This window comes from Adiantum capillus-veneris, chromosome 17 (assembly GCF_014529385.1).
Source record: "Adiantum capillus-veneris isolate H3 chromosome 17, ASM1452938v2, whole genome shotgun sequence".
Taxonomy (NCBI): Eukaryota; Viridiplantae; Streptophyta; class Polypodiopsida; order Polypodiales; family Pteridaceae; genus Adiantum; species Adiantum capillus-veneris.
In genome coordinates this window covers 25,530,899-25,551,157 of record NC_140947.1, presented here as the reverse complement: position 1 = coordinate 25,551,157, position 20,259 = coordinate 25,530,899, and the positions used below count along the sequence as shown (strand labels likewise).

The following is a 20,259-nucleotide window of genomic DNA, read 5'->3' as shown; positions in this document are numbered from 1 at the left end:
ACGGCTATCTAGGAACTGTGTACAGAGATGACGCGTACTGGCCCCAGGCCTCTGTAGAGGTAATGGCAGGGGCGGAGTGCTCATGAAAGAGCCGCCATGCCTCACGTGAGTCCTGACTCAAGAATAGCTGGTATAGATCCTGCTCTAGGCGAGCCAAAAATGCCCTCTTCTTCCGCCGCACTAGGTGTCGGAAGTCAACCTGTGACTGTCTGTGAGTGATGTCCCCCAAAAGCACCTCCCTTTGAAGTCTAGCTCTAGTCTCACGGCATTCCTCATCATACCAGTTGTTCTGGGGCATGCTCCCAGAACGGCATCTCTGCTCAGGCTGTGTGTGTGGGTATGCCTCTGCTGCTACATCATGTAACGTCTGTGTCAGTATAGTAATAAGCTCCTCCAAAGGTCGCCCTGGCTCTTCTATACACAGGCGTCTATAGATCCCATCGATGTATACAGAGTCCGTCTCCGGCGTGAAGGTGTAGCAACTAGGAGTTGCTGCTTGTGGCCTGTATGCTACACTAAACTCGAAAGAGATGGTCAATGACACAAGAGCATGGTCCACTGCCACACCAACAAGTCTCAGTCCAACCCTGAGGTCCTGGATACTAGAGATGAGACTTGGCTATGCCATGACATAATCCACTATGCTAGCTCCATGATGTGGAAAGCATATAAAACCCCTCGCAGAGGGAAATCTCTGTAGGCCATTCAAGATAACCAATCCATGTGCAGTCCCCATGTCAAGTGTCGTCCATACTCAGTATGCTCCCCATCCTGTGATAGTCTGGATAGGCCCGTCTCTGCAACATCCAGCTCTCTCAATATCCCCTCTGAAGTATCATAAAAAACTGTATGATGATGAGCAGTCCTAGCATTGAAATCCCCTAGAATGATGATGTCACCATCTCTAGAGAACTCCCACATGTCATCATCCAAAATAGAAAAGGGGGACTGTCCTCTGGGTGGTGCATACACTGACGTACTCGGGGAAAAGTAGCAAATAGAAATGTAAAGATATCTGTCTGTCTCTGCTCTCAATCTCACCCACATGTACTAAGCTTGCTCGTCCCTGCGAGCTATATGTATCAGTGGCTGCAACTCCTCTCTGAATAACACTGCCACTCCACTTGAGCCCGGCCCTCTGTGCTCTGATCGTGTCTCCTGTCTACATGCGGTCTCCCATCTGCATCCACTGATGTGAGGCATAGACTGCCCAAGGGCCTGATGTGTCTCAGAGTAGAAGATGATATCTCTCCCACTAAAACTTTCCTCAAAAGCACCCACATCGAGACACATAGATCCATTACAATTTCAGGTAGCAACTTTAAGTGTGGTCCCATAGGTCTCACACCGTCATGTGGAGCGTGGCTCCAATATCACCAATCTTCCATCTCGGTAAAAAGCAATGTTACTTTTTTCCCTTGTCGCTCTAATCTCTGGCATTACCTCCTGCATATGAGCTATCTGTGAGAGGGTAAGGTCATCCCTGAGGAAGATGCCCGTTTTCTTAAGAGTTGGTCTCTTCTTCAAAAAGTCCTTTGCTTCCATGGAGGGAAAAGGAAGGATGAGTGCCCTTTCTTTCGAGGTTTCCCCCTTGCTCCCATATTTCTTGTTGCCCACTCTCCAAGCTCTTTGAGTGCATCGGCTCATGAACCCCCATCAAAGCCATGAGTTATTTTACCTCTTCGTCCACATTATTTTTGTCTTTAAGACTGCAAATCCTCACATGTAGAGAGCACACACGCCTTCTTTGCTCCTCTTCAAGTGTTAGGTTAATGATGGTGGGTGTGGACGTAGTTGTTTCCTTGCTTTTCCCTTTCTTGGCAACCTCAATCCACTTCTCGGCCTCATCTGCCTTCTGTTGAGTCTTTGTAATAACGTCCACCCAAGAGGTTGTCATTTCTTTGTGTTGCTCGTCCCCCTCTTTGATGGCTCGCACTTGCTCTTTGATCGTGTTTAGCTCTTCTATTACTGAAGGTTGCAATTCTCCCTCTTCAAGTGTTTCGTGATCGTGCCTCTGCGCGCTCCCTCTTGAGTGACGCAATCTCTTTGTCTTGGGCCGTCACACGATCTCCCAGTGTAGCTATCTTGCTTTCTTGGGCCAACACGCATTCGTCGAGCATTTTATTGTGCCCAATAAGTTGCAGTTGATCTTGTTGATTGTTTTAGTCATTTCTTCTTTGCACTTTTGAACTGCATCCTCTAAAGGGTCAAGCTTATCATTCTGTTTCCGCATGCTTGGTCGCCGCAAAAAACGAGAGGGGAATTTGCGATGGTAGTAGGGGACCGCCCTACATGCACCACACTATGCATACATGTTCTCCCCACTTTAAGCATACATGGCATACATTTTGCCTTTCCTGCAATTTCGGCAAATCAAAACAAATTCCCGCTTTCTGCAACTGCCAATTCTGCAATTTCTGTAAGTTCTGCAAATTCTGAAAATTCTGCTTGCAATTACTATTTTCTTGCAGGGCTGAGAAAGCCGTTTGAAAATCGTTTGGAAATAAACTCGTGTGGGAACTTGCACCTACCGGGGGCGGGAAGGGGGAAATGTTGGGCGGTGGGGGGAGTCGGGACGCATGCGGAAAAGGAGGAGGGGGGGGGGGGGGGGGGGGGGGGGGGGGCTGCAGATTACGCGCAAGGGATGGGCTGTAGGGAACTGCAGGTTATGCGCTGTAGGGGGCTGCAGGTTGAGAGAGAGAGAGAGAGAGAGAGAGAGAGAGAGAGAGAGAGAGAGAGAGAGAGAGAGAGAAAGAAAGAAAGAAAGATTTTTAACGTCTATGTCAGGCCGAAATCGGCCTATGAGACAAATCAAATGTACATGGTGTGTATGTCATCCGTCTATAGGAAAGACAAATGAAACAAAACTGAACTGAATGTAGGTAGTGGAGTATCTGAGGAGGGATGCAGCTCTATCTCTAGGGGTATATGCATGTCTATATGCTCAAGGTAGTACAATCATGAGAATGCATCAAGCTATCTAGCTCCATCCTGTACTAATGGGGGGATGTAAGATGTGGTACATGGGCGGGTCTGGTGCCAAGGCTACCCGGATGAAAGCTGTCGTGTCGGCCCTCATCTGAGCCACTCGCTCCTCAGTGGCACGGCGCTCCCAGGCTCGGATCTCCTCGATCTGTCGTGGTGGGAGCTCACGCCCCTGTAGCCTGTGACTCGTGGTCGTCGTCTAGCTCGGCTCACCTCCGCCTGTGGGAGTGTCACTCCCCTCTGAGTGTCTGGTGAGGGAGGGGCGGCAATCCTCTGAAAGAAGTCTGTGAGCTGCGACTGTCTCCCCTCTGTCTGTGTAGCTGTGTGTGGCTGTAGTAGTGTGTCCCGATGGCTCTGTATCTCTAGTAAGAAACGTCCGAGCTGTCTCTGATCTCGAGAGTCCATGATCTCTCGGAGAGTGGGCTGTCCTCTGAATAAGGCCTCATACCTGCCTCTGATCTCAGTGTATGCTCTGCATCTACATACAAAGTGCTCCTCACTCTCCACCTCCTTTGTGCAGGCTCTGCAGACTCGCTCCTCCCTGGGAACACCAATATGTCTCCCGATCTCAATCTCTAACCTATGTGAAGCCACTCTCAGCTGACCAATCGCCACCCGTGAGCTATGTGGCATATATGTGTCCATGTAGCGTGGTCTCTGTATGGACCCCCCAGACAATATGGTGAGAAACTGGTCTCTGTAACCTGACATCCTCGTCCCCAAGCCAGGTGACTCCCAGACTCTCCTAGTGAGAGAGAGAGAGAGAGAGAGAGAGAGAGAGAGAGAGAGAGAGATGAAATGAAATGTTATATTAACGTCTTCAAAAGGCCAAAATACTACTACTACTAGAATCCATCCTAATCTGCACTCTGGATTCGAGAGTATGGCTCGAATCCTCTGCTGTAGTCTCCGTCGATGCAGTGTAGCCCACACACACACACACACACACACAGAGAGAGAGAGAGAGAGAGAGAGAGAGAGAGAGAGAGAGAGAGAGAGAGAGAGAGAGAGAGAGAGAGAGAGAGAGAGAGAGAGAGAGAGAGAGAGACGAAGGCTATGCAGCCATGCTCATGACCAAGGTGTGTCCCCCCCTGAGGGGAGCACCACAGACACCACAGGCATCTGAGAGTGAGGGCACCTATGGTGCTATATACCTGCATATGAGCAGGTCGGCCAGCCATCTAAATGCCCCCACAACCTGACAATGACAATGCAAGAATACACCCAATAATAGGGCGCCCCAAAAAAAAAAGGGGACTCGGGACCAAATATCATATATGGTCCGACGGGCCAATGTGGCCACGCCTGGACAAGATGCAGCCTATGTGCTATGCAAGGGTGGCCAACCCGAGTGCACGCTAGCATGTACAAGTATGCCATAACCCTAGATGAAGCAACAGAGTGGTGTAATTAACATGTGTGTGTGTGTGTGAGTGTGTGAGTGTGTGTGTGTGTCCGTGCGCATGTGTGTTTCCAAAAAAATTGGAGGAAGTACCCTTTGCATTAAGTAAATTTGACCATAGGAACCAGAAATATGGGAAAAATCTTGAAAAACATACAATGAATACATCGGGATAAAGCACCCATTAAGCCACAGGATACATCAGTAACGAGATACAATCAATCATCAAGAGTGGTGTAGAAGCTAACACAAATCTGCCAGCCCTGTCCACCTCTGGCAGTGTAGCGAAACTGTGCAGTCGAATGCTAGACACTGGCTGCATGAAGCTAACACAAATCTGCCAGCCCTGTCCACCTCTGGCAGTGTAGCGAAACTGTGCAGTCGAATGCTAGATACTAAAAATGACCTCCGGTATCTGCTGTAAAAGCCATCCTGTAGCAGTTTATGGGAATGAGAAGGCCCTATATAGTGCCTCAAAAATCATCTGCATCCAACTCATGGAGATCTGACACAACCAAGGCAGGATTCAGATCTCCTACAAAGTCATACTGTAAGAGTAACGAGACGAATCCACCTATCCTCCAATATGAAGACCAAGGGAAGGTATCAAAATTGAAGAACTCTGATCATGCCAGCCTCCACAAGGCATCACTCATCTGGCACTCATACAAATGTGAGAACCGGCAGTAGCCTATTAAATCTCTGGCCTCCACCAGCGTCTGCTCCTGCAAAGCATCATAGCCTGTAAGCTCTGTCCAGAAAAGATCATATTAGGCTTGCAACCTCTCTCTGGACCTAGGGCCCTGGAGCGAATTGGCCGGCACCAAGTCTAGACTTCCCATAAGAATGCTGACAAAGATCATGGGGGGCCCCTACATAAACTCTATGGGATGTGAAGATATGATGACGGGAAAGCAAAAGATCATTAACGCTTTCTAACCATAATTAACGGCCTGATTCATTGGAAGATTATGGAGGCCAGCCACTAACACCTTTGCATGCCTGCATAACCTTATCGAATGAGGATAATGCTTTGACTGAACAGTAATGGGCCTCCTTAAGAAACGCTTTCCTGACATAGTTTGAAGTAAAATTCCATCAAAGAAATTTAAGCGATTGACTTTGACGAGCCATACATCCACACAAGATGACACCAATGCCATGAGTGTTTTCTCATGCAGTAAAAATAAGCACTAAAGCACATCCTATTGAGTTCTTGACTCGTTCTATCCCAATTCAGCAGGCTGTTATCTATTGATACAACCTAAGTTTCATACAATGCAAAAGAGCAACTTGAAAAATACATTTTAACAATTTTTTTCTTCATTTTCCTCTGAAGTAAAAAAATTTCAGTGCTCACGATTAAGTTTCAACTTACTGGAAGTCGATCCCACACAAGTCTTGCATCATTGGGCTTGAGATGATAATATGCAGAACCAAATGCTGTAGCAGTGACTCCAACATAAAAGCAAGCCCATCCCCATACTTCACCTCTCAAACTGCATCAGGCTGGTTCATTCATTAATTTGAATGCAAAAGTCAAAATACCTCAGAAAATACAAGTAATTTTAGTACCTTAGACCTAGATAATTTCCATGAAGACATAAAACCAACCCAATCACTCCAATTATGAGGAACGGGAAATTTGAGATCACATTCATTGAGTTAGGAACACCTGAAAGTACAGAAGAATATGATATGAGGTTTCGTTGGTAACTGGTTTGAAAACCATTCTTACAAAGAACTGGCGTGCTGGCAAATTGGAAACAGTACCATGTGTGAAATAAATCTCAAGGCACTACATAGCAAACTAACTAGCATTTGACAAATAAAAACAGTGCCAAAACAGGCAAAAGATCGTAGCATTTCTAACCCTGTTTCCGTTTTAGTCTGATGAATGTTTCCATCAGTCAAGACACTAAGCACTAACCCCTGAACAAAAGCCCCTCGTGATTACAATCCTTTTTTGAGACCAGTCACGCAATCTGTTTGGAAATGGTGCCCTAGCCTTTAATTTCTATTTAAGGGACCAAAAAGCTACTAAAAGCATCTGCTATTTAAGGGACCTTAATGCACACTGGGTTTCAGATTGCATTCATCAATCAAGTTCGCCTCTTTATCTGCATTGACCTTCAGATGTCATTTTGGATCTACACTCAATCTATCTAGTCGTCACATCCAAGGCCGCACTGGCATCTTTACGCTGCACTAGATTCATCATTATCACACACTATATTTATTACAGACATTCTACCTCACATGCACGCGCACGCACACACACAATCAAAGACAAACTCTCAAATTTGAAGAGTATAAACATCTTTATAGCAACAATCACTTCTATGTACAAATATAGAAGTCGCCAAACACAGTACCATCAGCTCAGACCCCTCGAAAGACACAATCAAGTAGCTCTATTTACAATCCTAGTCGATGTGCTTGCAAAAGAGTGGAGTTACCCTCGGCAACACGTATTGCACCAGACTCAACTGCTGAATCCACCAGAACTCTTCGAATGGTAGGTGCCAAACCAAAAGCCTCAAGGTAAAGATCTAACAACCAAGGAGTATCTGCCACGTGCTCCTCCTCCATCCACTTGGCGCCCTAAGTAGAATGACTCCTAAACTAAACCAAATATTTCCAGACCAGCTTTCGCTTCACTTTTCTTTCTTTATGTGCCAAAATCTGTTCAGATGGAAGAATTCCTATTATCTATATCTCTTCTGACTCCAGCTGCTCCTCAAGCACCATATAAACTCACGTCAAATGCATTGTGAATCCTCCAATGATCAGCAGCTTCATTTAAGGGTACATCATTGATCTTCTTCAATATCTTAAAAGGCCCATAGTATCTCATGCTAAGCTTTGGGTAAAGTTTCTCTATTCCCTTCATCTTTCTAAGTCTGGCCTTCTCAAACTCAAGAAGCACCCAATCTCCTTTCTTCAATTGCAAGTCCCTGCTAGTTCTTATCTGTTCACTTCTGCACATCCAGCTCCAGGGCATGAGAAGGGTGCAGAGCATGTGTAAGGACATCACAGAGGCAGTATCAGCTAAGTGGCTCACACCTCTAGAGACAGCAGCTCCCAGATGGATGGGGGCCTTCATGCGACTGGAGGTCCTCATCGTAGTTCGAGCTTACCCAGAGACTGTACCCTCCACGTTCTTCGAGATACAGGGCGAGGGTCGACAACAGAGAGTAGAGGCTCCACAGGTTGCAAAGTGTTGTTTTCAAAGGATCAAGTAGTGGGCATTTGGGGGAGGACTTGTGTCATCGATCCTGACCCAGCAGCTCTTGAGAGAGGCCATTTGAGGCTTTGGGCTTGGGAGAGCTATCAACTGGCACGAGTGCAATGGGATCCTAGAGAGTGGTTTTGGAGGGACCCTTTCTCCTCGGTCGACCATCCAAGGGTCCCTTTCTTTCAGTACACTGTTCGACTGGGACGTCACATACTGGCAGCACGGAGAGAGGCTCGTCCTGCTGCAGCACCTCATTGGTAGGAGGAGGGTCTCACAGCTGAGTTCTTGTCAACCTTTTGGGCGAGGTTGTGGGACACCAGACAGCCGCGGCGAGTCACTTTGTTCCAGTGGCTAGTTGCACATAGAGCTACAGTAGTGGGGAGCGGGAGCTGGCTAGTACATAGTGGCCTTTCGGCGGCATGCGCAGCTTGTGGCCATCTTTTGGAGAGTCAGCATCACTGTCTATGGGACTGCCCTATGGCAAAGCAGGTTTGGCTTCGGGTCCTTCGGCTGATGCCAGCTCTTTCCACAGCACGATAGTACACTTGGGGGGGAGCTTCTTGGTCCACTCTCACGGCCGTGCACTATAGTTTGAGCTATCCTCAACCAGCAGGATGATAGTGATAAAGGGGGTCGACCTACACTCCAGCCTGCTACAGAGCTTACCCCACAGGAGTGGTGCAGTGAGAGAGGTGTGTTGGGAGCTCGTCTATGGCCTGACACTCTAGCTCATTTGGCGGGCCCGCTGCTTCCGCATCTTCGAGGCTCGCCTTGTGCCACCAACGGAGATTGTTCAAGACTTTTGGTTGGAGTTGATCCAGGGGAACAGTTCGAGAGACTTCAGGGCAGCTCCGACCACATGTGGGAGCCCAAAGAGGAGTTCCTTCGACTCTGGCGCCATGGGCCTTTCTTCACCGTGGTCCAGGGTGAGCTCAGATGGCACTACCGCCCACCGGTGTGGCTTTTCCCTCCTCCCATCTCTTGATTTAGCCCTCATTGTACATATGATGTTTTTTCATTGGGAGAGTCTCCCCTTATGGTTGATGCAGCCCTCTCTAGTAGAGGTGGTTGTGGCCCTATTGGTGGTTTTATTAACTAATAGAAGGATCTTTTTCTCGAAGAAAAAAAGATATTCAAAACCTTCTTGCCACCCTTGACTATCTCAAAAGGTGTCTTCCCAGTAGACGTATGGACCGTGTTGTTATAGACGAATTCACCAATGGTAGATACTCAAATTCATGGTCAGAGGCAAAGCCCTCCAACAAGTCCAAAACCACTAAAATGGTTATCTTTGACTAATCATCAGTCTGTGGATGAAACAATGAAAACTCGATTGTAGTACTTAAACTCTCACATAACGCCTGCAAAACAAACTAGTCATCCTCGGGTCTCTATTAGCACAATAGATGTTGATATCCCATGATATCTAAAGATACGTGCAATGAACAACCTATTCATATGGGCTGCTTTAAGTGTTTTCTTCACTAGAACAAAGTGAGCTTCCTTGCTCAATCTATCCACAATCGTCCAAATGCCACCATGCCTACTCCGCGTCTTCGGGAAAAATCCATCGCAATACTCTCCACTAGTCAATATGGGATCGGTAAAGTTGGAGAAGCCCTGGTGCTTTGTGCCTGTCATACTTCATCTTCTGACATACCACACAAGATCGTACAAATGCATCCACATCTGACTTGAGCTGTGGCCAATAAAAGTAGGTCTTTGCTGCCTTGAGGGTCGCCTCAATGCCTCGATGCCCAATGTAAGGTGGATTATGGCACTCTGTCAACATTTTCTACCCCAGAGCCTTTCTCAGACATAGCTTGGCCTTGCGCATCAAGTAACCATGCTTAAGAATGTAACATAAGATAGTCTCCCCATTCTATTGTCAATCCAAGATAGAGTCAAAATCTCGATCCAAAGTGTACTACTCCCTCATATCATGAAACTCATGATAGAATATGTCCAGATACTTGAACTAGAACAGAAGTTTTACTACATTCAGTACAATCACTTCAACTCTCTTGAGGGGTTGACTCGTCAGACGCAAGAAAGGATGATCTCGTTGCGACCAACGGAAATGTCTCTACGCAGCACAAATGGTCAGATACTCAAGTGTGCTCGTTGGTGATTACCTTAGTTGTTTGTTGTCCTAGGGCATTGATTTGAAGTTCCAATTGCTGAATCTGCTTGGGGTATGGGGGAGATGAAACAAGCCCTACGGGCAACCTCTATCACAAGAGATGGATACAGGTTACTTGCAATCTGCTACAATGGGGATGGGGGGTAGTCTCCGTTTTTGTGGGCCTCTCTAGTGTCTATCTAGCATTTTCTATGGCACCCACGGGCAGCATGGGAGCAGATCCTCGGTAGCAGCCCCTTCTTCTCAGGGGCAATGGGCAGCCGGTGATCTTCTTAGCGTCTTCTTCTCATGCCACCTATTTAGAGCCAATCCATGCAGAGGCAGAGCATTCCGCAAAGATCCTCATTATTCTAGAGGGTAGCCTTGAGGGATCTCTCTCTCTCTCTCTCTCTCTCTCTCTCTCTCTCTCTCTCTCTCTCTAGATATTTCTTGATGCCAGGAGGAGATTGTAACAAACTTGGACACCCAGGCTGTCGCAACACAAGAGAGAGATTCACTTAAAATACTTCACAGACAAATCACAGTTCAATTGAGTCCGCACAGCCCCGCGTAGTTCTGTGCCAAAAGAGATTAGCCCCAAAGACTGGCACCCCTTTTAGTGTTTCTTTTTGTATTAATCTTTGAGCAGAGTACAATTCCCGCAGGTCCTCAGCTCTTAGACTCTGCGTCCAGATGCTCTGCAAAGTGAGGCCCTTGGGTCCCTTATAGTCTTACAAAGGGATGCCAAAACACAGAGCCCCCAAAAACAGTAACTCAAAAGTGAAAGGCCCCAAAGAGCAGTCAGTGCGATTTACGGAAATCCGTACAGTCAACGTAAATCAGAGGTCCATACTGTCAGCACAAATCAGGGAAATCCGTACGCTCAGTCACGTCAGCAACCAATGCAATCTACGGCGTTCCTATTGCCACCCACGTCAGTAGGTCCTGCGTATTTTTTTTAACCTATGTGTCCCTTTTACCCCTCGGGACTTTCCCATAAGTTGTCACAACTTTATAGCCTTTAATGTCTTGGGTCATGCCACGCCATCAGTTTGTGACATACCTCCCTCTTGAAAGAAATATAATCGTCCTCGATTTACGCCTGCAAAACAGACAGAGGCCATAAACCAATTCAATAGACATTGACTCTAAGTACCGACGCACTAGACACGACACATCTAGCACCGGTACAAAGACGACAGTCACATCACTTCACATGACATCACATGACAGATCAAATCAATAATTCATTCCAAATCTCAAACCATGACTACCAGCAACGTACTTAGTAATCACATCTAGATCCATCCCGAACCTCACTGATGTCGGATTAACTAATGCTTATTGCGATCATGTCTATAAAAATTTTCGAGGCAGAAATGTCGCAGTCATTTCGTCTTAGGTTCCTGCACTCAAACAAATCACATGAGAGAGTACACATCATTTTGGTTCAATTTTGGGAATTCCCATTTCATAAAGTCATACAACAGAATATTGTCAGCATAGCAGTATCCCTAAAATCCAAAGGAAAATTAGTGACTCTATTCCGTCGAGGTAATCTGTAACAAAGGAGCGGAGTAACTCCCCTCTTGTGCAACCCGTCTGCACCATATTCAACACTGCTGATCCACGGGATCTTTCGAAGTAGATGCAGCTAAACCAAAAGCCTCAAGGTAAAGTTCCAAAATCTGAGGAATATCTACTAGGTCCTCCTCCTCCATCCACTTCACATCCAATGCCGGATAGTTCTTAAATTCCACTACGAACCGCCGAATCACTTTACCTTTCACTTTTCTTTCCTTGTGTGCCAGTATCTGTTCCAGAACGAGTATCTCCTTGGTCTCTTCTCCTTCAGGTTGCTCCTCAAACTCCCTGTCGACTGGCACCTCACCCTTGAAATTTTTCAAGAGAGACACATGAAAAGCATTATGAATCTTCCAAGTATCTAGCAACTTCAATCTGAAGGATACATCATTGATCTTCTCTTTAATCTGGAAAGGGCCATAGTATCTTAGCTTTGGAAAAAGCCGCTCCTTTCCTTTTCGTTTCCTTAGGCATGCCTTCTCAAACTGTAAAAGCACTTAATCATCTTCCTACAGCTGCAAGTCGTGTCGAATCTTGTCGGCTGCGCCCTCTTATGCCGTGCTTGAAATTTCTCAAGAGCCTTGTGCACCTTGGCAAAAGCAGTATCCAAAAATCTTATCCTGGGTCTAGGGAATTCTCTAATCTACCAGTTGGTTCCCTTTTTCCTTTCTTTCCTTGTGTCCTAGGACTTGTGGGTAGCGTCTTTCGCTTCCCTTGTCCATCGGAACCGTAAGACGCATTATCGTGTGATCCCGTTTCTCTGGAATCCTTTGATGAACTTGCATCTGGTTCCCTTGATTCATTCTTTTCAATTTGGCGGACTCTTGCCTTGTTGAGGTGAATACTATCCTATCCGAGATAAGTCAATGAGTCGGCATGCGTTCCGAATCGTTCCTTAGCATGTTGCATAAGTCTCTGAATAGAGGCAGACTTCTGGTTTAGACCCATAGTCTTGAATCTCTTTTGGCAAACCACAACAAAACCGCTCAATTTGGTCTTCCAAAGTAATCTTCCGAAACGAAGACACTCGCAAATAAGTATCCAAAAACCTCTGGTAGTAATCATCCATTGTATCGTTCTTAGTCATTTTCAAGTGATGCCAAGCCATGATGACATCTGTTGCATATTGCCACTAACAGACTCACTTGAGGAAATGCAGCTTTGGCCATGCTAGAGCGGAGATGTCATCAAGCACACTTTCAGGAGCCTCGTACGAAGGGGTGGCTATTGATACATTAGTCACCCCAGCCCTAATGTACACAACATCAGTGTGGGCATCCGGGTTGACAGATAGCTAGTGGACACAGATCGAGAGACCACAAGTATGTATGATCTCACACTTGTGTTTAGGCAAGCACACAGTGCCACAGGACACATAAGGGTAGAGCTTGCTAAAACACCCCCCCCCCCCCCCCAATATGGTAGGGGAGCCACTCTTCCAAACGGTCTATCCAAAGAGTGAGAGAGTTCCCTACTAACAGACTCACACGGCGAGCATTTGAGTCAGCTATACAAGCAGAGTCTAGGTATGACAGAGCATGGTACACGAGAGAGAGAGAGAGAGAGAGAGAGAGAGAGAGAGAGAGAGAGAGATCCGGGAAAGGCTCTCCATGTTGATAACAAGCTACTCGTACAAGTGACCAAGGGTGGTCCGGCATAGAACTGACATGCCAACTAGAAAGACCCGAGAAACACAACTGCGATTGCTACTGACACTGCCAACTGCGACTGCACTTGAGACCACTGACATGGCCACAACATGGGCTAGGCTCCCCAACACAGATCCACCTCCTACAAAAGGAAGAACTGGAGAGAGAGAGAGAGAGAGAGAGAGAGAGAGAGAGAGACGAAGGGCTCAAGGCTGCCGTTGTGGCTGCCCTCTAGAGGAAGTAGGGGTCTCTGCTCTCCTCGGCCTCTATCTGCAATGCCCACCAAATGGGCTGCCTTGAGGAGAAATGTGGAAGGGATGATCTGCTGCCCATCACCATGGATCAAGAGAGCCCGCAAGCGTTGCCCGTGTAACCGGCCTGTTCAATCCAAAAAGGGCGGTAGACTTTACTTCAAACCTTGATTTAGCTTTCACCCATTATTAGTCGTCTATTTTACCTGTACTTTCAAGACACAACAAAGGGGAGAGGGATACAAGCTGCTAGATTGCACCTATATGAGTAGAAGGACACCAGATTGGCCCCTAACTTAGGCGCCCCTTTCGGTATTTCTTTATTGTTCAAAAGAGGGAATAAACGATGTGGTTCCCTACAAGCTGCCCCACACAAACTCGGCTGAATTTCCACTGTTCCAGCCCGATTTCGGCAACATAACTGTACTAGAACCCTTCACAGTCAGTACTCCCACGCATTGGCCGACTTTCCCGACGCATACGAGCACTTTGCAAAACCTGGCGAGAATCTGCAGCACGCTGAATTCTCTGTTTTCAGCCCTGAAAATGCGCCAGATCACCGGTACAGCGGTCCCCTTGCATCCCCGAACCTCTTGGGGGTATTAGGGTCCGTTTAGGGCCAAAAACCTAAACCTGCAAAAATACACAGCAGGCTGTAATTCACTGTTTCGGGCTCCGTTTCGCGTGCCGGTCGCATCCGTAGCAAGTCCTCGAGCTCCCGCACCTGTAGGGCTACTTGCCCTTTGAATCGGACGAGATTTCTGGCGTGAAACCTCTCCGAATTCACCTGTACCTGCGGGGGGGTTAGCCGCTAGCTAGTCCAGTACCTGTGCAAGAGGCTCTTGCCTCGGCAATCGCGCATGAACCCACACAACTGTACATTGGTCAAATGAAGAGCCCACTAGAGGGGCATAACATATTGCCAAAGGGGAGAGAGAGGGCAGTGCGTAGCGTGCAGGGCATCACTCCTGGCACCGCACTGTGCATAAGAGGGAAAGCAAGCACTCCATAGCTCTTAACCTGTGACAAATCTGAAAATGAGGCTCTCCCCCTCCTAAATTCAGCGCCACTTCTTGTTGCATGAGGCAAGTGCACCAGAAGGTGCCACTTGGCACATTTATAAGCATTTTCCCGTTTCGGGGTTGCCGTCTAAAAATATCCCAACCGGTTGCCCAGTTGACTTCACGGCAAAGTAAGAAAATGTTCCCCTTGTCATTCCGGAGATAATGACGTCAACACATTTTCAGGTCCCAAAATAGCAGTTCCCTAAATTTTAGGAGATGCTACCATTGTATCTTTCTAGGTCATCCGACCCTCTTTGTACACTGCGGCCACATCCAGAACTGAAATGTAGCCTCTATAGCAAAGGATTCCACTTTGGCTAGTCAATGACCCCACTTGGCTAACCATAGTCCTTGTCCAACCTTAGTGCTCTCTTGCCCTCAGGCCTGGACTCCCTCTGGACAGTTCCACACTAGCTATGCAATGCAGGGCAGTTAGATTTCCCGAGGGGTGTTTCCAAAAAGTGAAAGTAAATAGATAATAAGAAAGAAATCAACAAAAAGGATAGATAGTAGTCACATGCTGGTGACAGCCCGTCACTGCCGCCAAAACGTTGCAAGGCTGCCCACCAAAAACGCTAGAGAGCTGGCCATGGAAATGCTGGGGGAGAGGCCCCCTCTGGCTGCAAAACGCAAGAGATAAGGCAGCAAAAAATGTTGGACATAGGGCTGCCCAAAAAAGCTGGGCTACCCCTCCTCATACCCGTGGTGGGCTGCCTCCAGGCTGCCCATTGGGGCACCCTAGGGAGGGCGCCCCCTACTTGGGCTAGTCGGCACTACTCAGAGGCTCCCCCCCTCTGCTTGCCTATATAGGTCCTGCCTTAGCCTGTCCAACCCATGACCTGCCCTCCCACGACCGGCAATAGAGAGGGAAATGCTAGAGAGGGGCCAAAGGGCAAGAGGGTGCGGGTGCACCTCTGCTTGCCTATATAGGTCCTGCCTTAGCCTGTCCAACCCATGACCTGCCCTCCCACGACCGGCAATAGAGAGGGAAATGCTAGAGAGGGGCCAAAGGGCAAGAGGGTGCACCTGGGAAGCGGGGAAAAATCCTTTGTGCCTACAGGAGCCTACCGGCCATGGAACTGAGCAAAACCAGAGCTAAACATGGCTAAACACAACCCGACATGAGAAACCTCCCTCTTAGTGGCCAGGCATAGCCACAAAACAGCCCCCACTCCCTAGCATGTGTCCCTGGGAGAAACAAGGACCGACGAATGTAGAGCGATGCCTGAACTCACAATAAGATTGTTAAATTTACACCACTCTGCTGCTTCACACAGTTCTAGGGCACTTCCTTCTACGACTAGTGTCTCCGCGCTGGCCACCCATAGTCTAGGTTGTACCTTGTCCGGCCGCTCGAGTTTGGGGCTGGCCACCCACTTGAGTTGGGCGCCCACCTTGGGCACTCCTATATATGGCGGCAAGTGGATACCCATTTTATATATATCATCTGGCATTGTACAGTCTCATGCTCTGGTAGTCAGGGGGGCTGATCACCCCCTCTTCCCCATACCAGTGTCTCTCTCTCTCTCTCTCTCTCTCTCTCTCTCTCTCTCTCTCTCTCTCTCTCTCTCACACACACACACACACACACACACGCGCGCGCACTCTTGCATGGTATCAGCAGCTTCAGGCTCTCCATGGGACAGCGCTTCACCATCAGCATGAGGTTCTCCTCCCAAGAAGACTAAATCAGCCATCGTTTCTGCAAAGATCTGCCAACGTTTTGCAAAAGCCAGGCAAGCGATGGAGCTTGGAGAGTTTTCTGTCGTCGCAAAGGACCCCACCTCCACTTGCGCTTTTGTCTCCACACATGGCGATCACCAGTCCTGGCTGCCAACGCTACCTTTTTTGGGCACTTTCCTCGCCGAAAAAACCCTCTGCTCCACCTGCGTTTTCAGCCAGCAGCTGCGTTTTTGGCAGGCTGCTGCATTGAGGAGAGCGCTTGGCCACACCCTCCACGGATCTTGCCTACCCCACCCGGCCTTGCATCCGGTGCATTGCCGTCCTGATTCCTCTTCATCTGCTACAGATTTCAGCCATATACACCTGCTGTTTTCTCTGTTTTCGGCCTACCTGGGGTTGTGACATTGATTTCCCCACCCTCCCAGACCCCTACACCGCTCCAGACCATGCTGGGAGCGTACGAGCACGCTGAAAATCGCCAGACAGCAGCGTTTTCATCACCTCACAGTTGCGTTTTTGGGTGGACAGTAGCCACATGTTTTGTGCTTTTCACAAAGGATGAAGTTATCTCCTGCCACGACACCATCCAATGGTGGTCCATGCGGTCTCTCAGTGACTGCTGCAGTACACGGTATCTTCGACATCGGCTTGATCATCTACGGGCGTACGATCCTTGGGAGATCCATTGATTCCAGCCATCATTCGGCGGTTGCGCACTCCAGAGGGGGTGGTGACTCGTGGTTTGTTTTGGACACGCCTATGCACTCATCAAAGGAGTTCACACGAGATATGGCCATGCTCATGGCATATGGGATTCCGACATTCCTAGAGAAGACACCACCATCTTGGGTGGACAGACACTTACCACTTGACCTCGACACGTCAGATCACTTGCTTACGCAGAAGCATCTACATGGACCTAGGTAGAGGATCTTGGATCTCTTCTTGGACAGGTTCATTGCTTGGATCTACAGACTGGAGTGGGACTTCAGTGCTTTGGACTCTCTTGAAGAGAATACCCACGAGATGCAAGAGATCAAGCATCATTCCGCGACTACATCCGGAGTCACCCGGAGCTTGGCTTGGATGGTAGTGTAGTTGCTCTTCTACATTTGGATTGCTACGTTCAGAGTTGCTTACGCTCACCCTCGGTAACCTTCTAGTAGACTTATCCCCCCACTTGGGCAATAGGTCACTCCCAACTCATTCACATTGAGAGCCACACACAGTTGCCCTTTGGTGGTGTTGTTGGCACGGATTCTGTTTTGGTTGACACCGGAGGATTGGAGGCAGGAATACAGGAAAGACGGCACAGACAGAATGGTTTGGCCTTTCCTCTTCTCGTATGTTCTTCACAGTGCAGACTGCTTAGTCTAGATTCCTTACTTTTACAGGATGATTACGGTGCAGACAGCTTGATCTGACCACACCTCTTCTAAGAGGCCCTTCACAGTGCAGCCTGTTGAGTCTGGCTTTCCCCTCATCTTGGATTACCCTACCTACTGACAAGACAGCATCCGGTGGTGGTCCGTGCGGTCTCTCGGTGAATGCTGCAGCTTACAGTAGCTTCCACAGCGCAAACTGTTTAGTCTGGCTTTCCTTGTTTCGAAGGACGTTTACGGCGCAGATTGCTACATCTAGCCTTCCTAGAGTTTTTCACAGCTTAGCCACCTCGCCACACTGGGTTACAGATTCATGCATTGACAGGCTTCCGATCATTCTCATGGTGGTTCCTGGGCTTCTCCATTTTCTCCAGATGGTTTGACTACAGACACCACAGATCCTGTTGGGCAAGACACTTGCAGGTCTACTGGCACTTCTTTTACAACAAGGAGTTGTTTTCACACTAAGTTCGGGACCTTCACGTACTACCTTCACACTCCATCGGCGGAGTACAACAGTTTGCTACACTGCTCGTGACGGCAATTTATCATGGAGATCTCTCGGAGGTTGGGACATCCCAGACCGCTGCTACACACTCTGAGTTCGCCTCAGTATTGTCCTTCAATGGACATAACAATGTCCTTCAGTTGACATTGCAGCAAACATCTTTATCCTTCGCCTCACATCTTCAGCTTCATGCGGTTTGTTCAGCATCAGGTGCTGAGGGGGGGTGTTAGATTTACACCACTCTGCTGCTTCACACAGGTCTAGGGCACTTCCCTGACGGCTAGTGTCTCCGGGCTGGCCACCCATAGTTTAGGTTGTACCTTGTCCGGCCGCGAGAGTTTGGGTTGGGAACTGAAACGAATGAGGAGATAGGATCTCCCGGCCACACGGACCGCCTACAGATACGCGTCGAACGAACCACCCGACCATAGCCACCATCCGGCAGCTCCCCCGTGCTGGGGCCAGTGTCCAAGGACGTAGGCGTGCACCTGTAAGACAAGGCGTCCCATACCACCCGGCCTCACCTCCTCGAGGTGACCTCGCGCACTCCTAGCCTCGTGGGCTAACCACTGGCACTCTGCTAGTGGGGTCGATAACTGTAAATGAGGCCTTGGCCTCCCTTTTATAATAATGGCCGGCCACACTGGCCAGGTTCACACTACGTCCGCCCGAACACTGGACGCCCATCCCGACGGCATCTGGGCTAGATCCCCTCTCCTGTGAGCGGGACATAACATACTTCCCCCCTTAAGAACCATTGATGTCCTCATCAATGAAGTGGAGATACCGAGCCTTCAAAGCTCTAACAGGTTCCCCAGTAGCAAACCTTTCAGATTGGCCCTTCCATTTAATTAAGTACTCGTCATAAGCCTTTTGGCGCGAATGACGGGTACGATGATCTAAAACTGCTTCTGGTTCTCGAGGAATATACTCAGTTTGCATATCTTGCCATACATTTTTCTCAATAGGCACCACAACGTCGGCTTCGCCCAATTTCTCTTTAAGGTGGCTGACATGAAACACTGGATGTATAGTAACATCCGAAGGAAGAGCCAGTTTGTGGGCAACTTGGCCAATTTTCTTTGTGATCAAGAACGGACCACAATATCTAGCTGAAAGCTTATAATGCTTTCCTATTCGCATAGTCTTGGAATCCTTGGGTATCTTCAGATAGACCCATTGTCCCACATCTAGAGTCCTTGGAGATCTCTTTTGATTAGCATAAGTAGTGACTCGATCACGAGCCGTTCTTATACTATCCTTAGCCAATTCGAGCATCTCCTGCATGTCATACAAGAAATCACGAGCTTGGCGTTCCTTGACTTTCTGTAAGCCAATAGCAATCGGGGATTTAGGCTCAAATCCATACATCAGCATGAACGGGCTAAATCCAGTAGCAGAATGCTTGCTACTGTTATAGGCAAACTCTAACTGTGGAAGATACCTTTCCCAATCAGATTGCCTGTGAGAGACATAGGCTCTCAACATGTCTTCTAATGTCTGATTCATCCTCTCAGTTTGTCCGTCGGACTCAGGATGGTCAAAAGACGACATACTCAACTTCGTCTAAAGATGAGCAAACACATCTCGCCAAAATTGACCAGTGAACTTAGTATCTCGATCACTGACGATGTCCTCTGGGAGACCATACAGCTTATAAAGTTGATCGACAAATAAAACCGCCAACTCATGGCTTTTTACTGTGGACTTCGTTGGTATAAACTTCGCCATTTTTGTGAGTCTGTCGACCACAACCCAAATAGCGTCATTGCCCCGACTAGTATTTGGCAAACCAACGATGAAGTCCATGGAAATACTCTGCCACTTGGCATCTAGGATTTCCAATGGATGTAGCAGGCCAGCATTCCTAAGGTGCTCTGCCTTATTGACCTGACACTAAGCGCATCTCTTCACATAGCTCTCTATGTAAGAGCGCATTCTTGGCCAATAGAAATATCGTTTGACCAAAGCCAAAGTTCTCTGGATGCCTGGGTGCCCAGCGCTACGAACATCGTGGCATTCGCACAAAATCTTTTGTCGAATCTCATCGATTTCCGACACGCAGACTTTACCATTTCTAAACAATAGTCCACCTCTAATGGAATATTGTCGCTGTCTCGTCTCTTTAGCACAACTCACTTGGGTCTCCGGACCACCCAAGCCTGTATGCGAGTCATGCCCCACTTCGACCTCATTCCATATCTTGCCAAAATGGCCATCGGAACGACATAGCCCTCGGAGAGAGAGATAGAAATCCGTCGAGATTTCAGCCATAGACAAGGCATTGACCTCAAGAATCCTGCTGAGCGCATCGACAACTCGATTGCTGGATCCTTTTCTATAACCGATCTCAAAGTCAAAGTCTTGCATAAGCTCAACCCATCTAGCCTT

General features: G+C 48.1%; 1 protein-coding gene across 2 annotated transcripts in view; it reads right to left on the bottom strand.

Annotated features, from left to right (window-relative positions):
* LOC147436941 (uncharacterized) overlaps positions 1-20,259 on the bottom strand; it is a 118,622-nt gene that overhangs the window by 58,471 nt on the left and 39,892 nt on the right. For both annotated transcript variants that reach the window (XM_086486338.1, XM_086486339.1), the window contains exons 2-3: positions 5,963-6,062; positions 5,766-5,886 (exon numbers count right to left, since the gene is read on the bottom strand). In XM_086486338.1, coding sequence (XP_086342464.1) covers positions 5,766-5,886; positions 5,963-6,062 — 221 coding nt within the window. The remainder of the gene's footprint in view (positions 1-5,765; positions 5,887-5,962; positions 6,063-20,259) is intronic.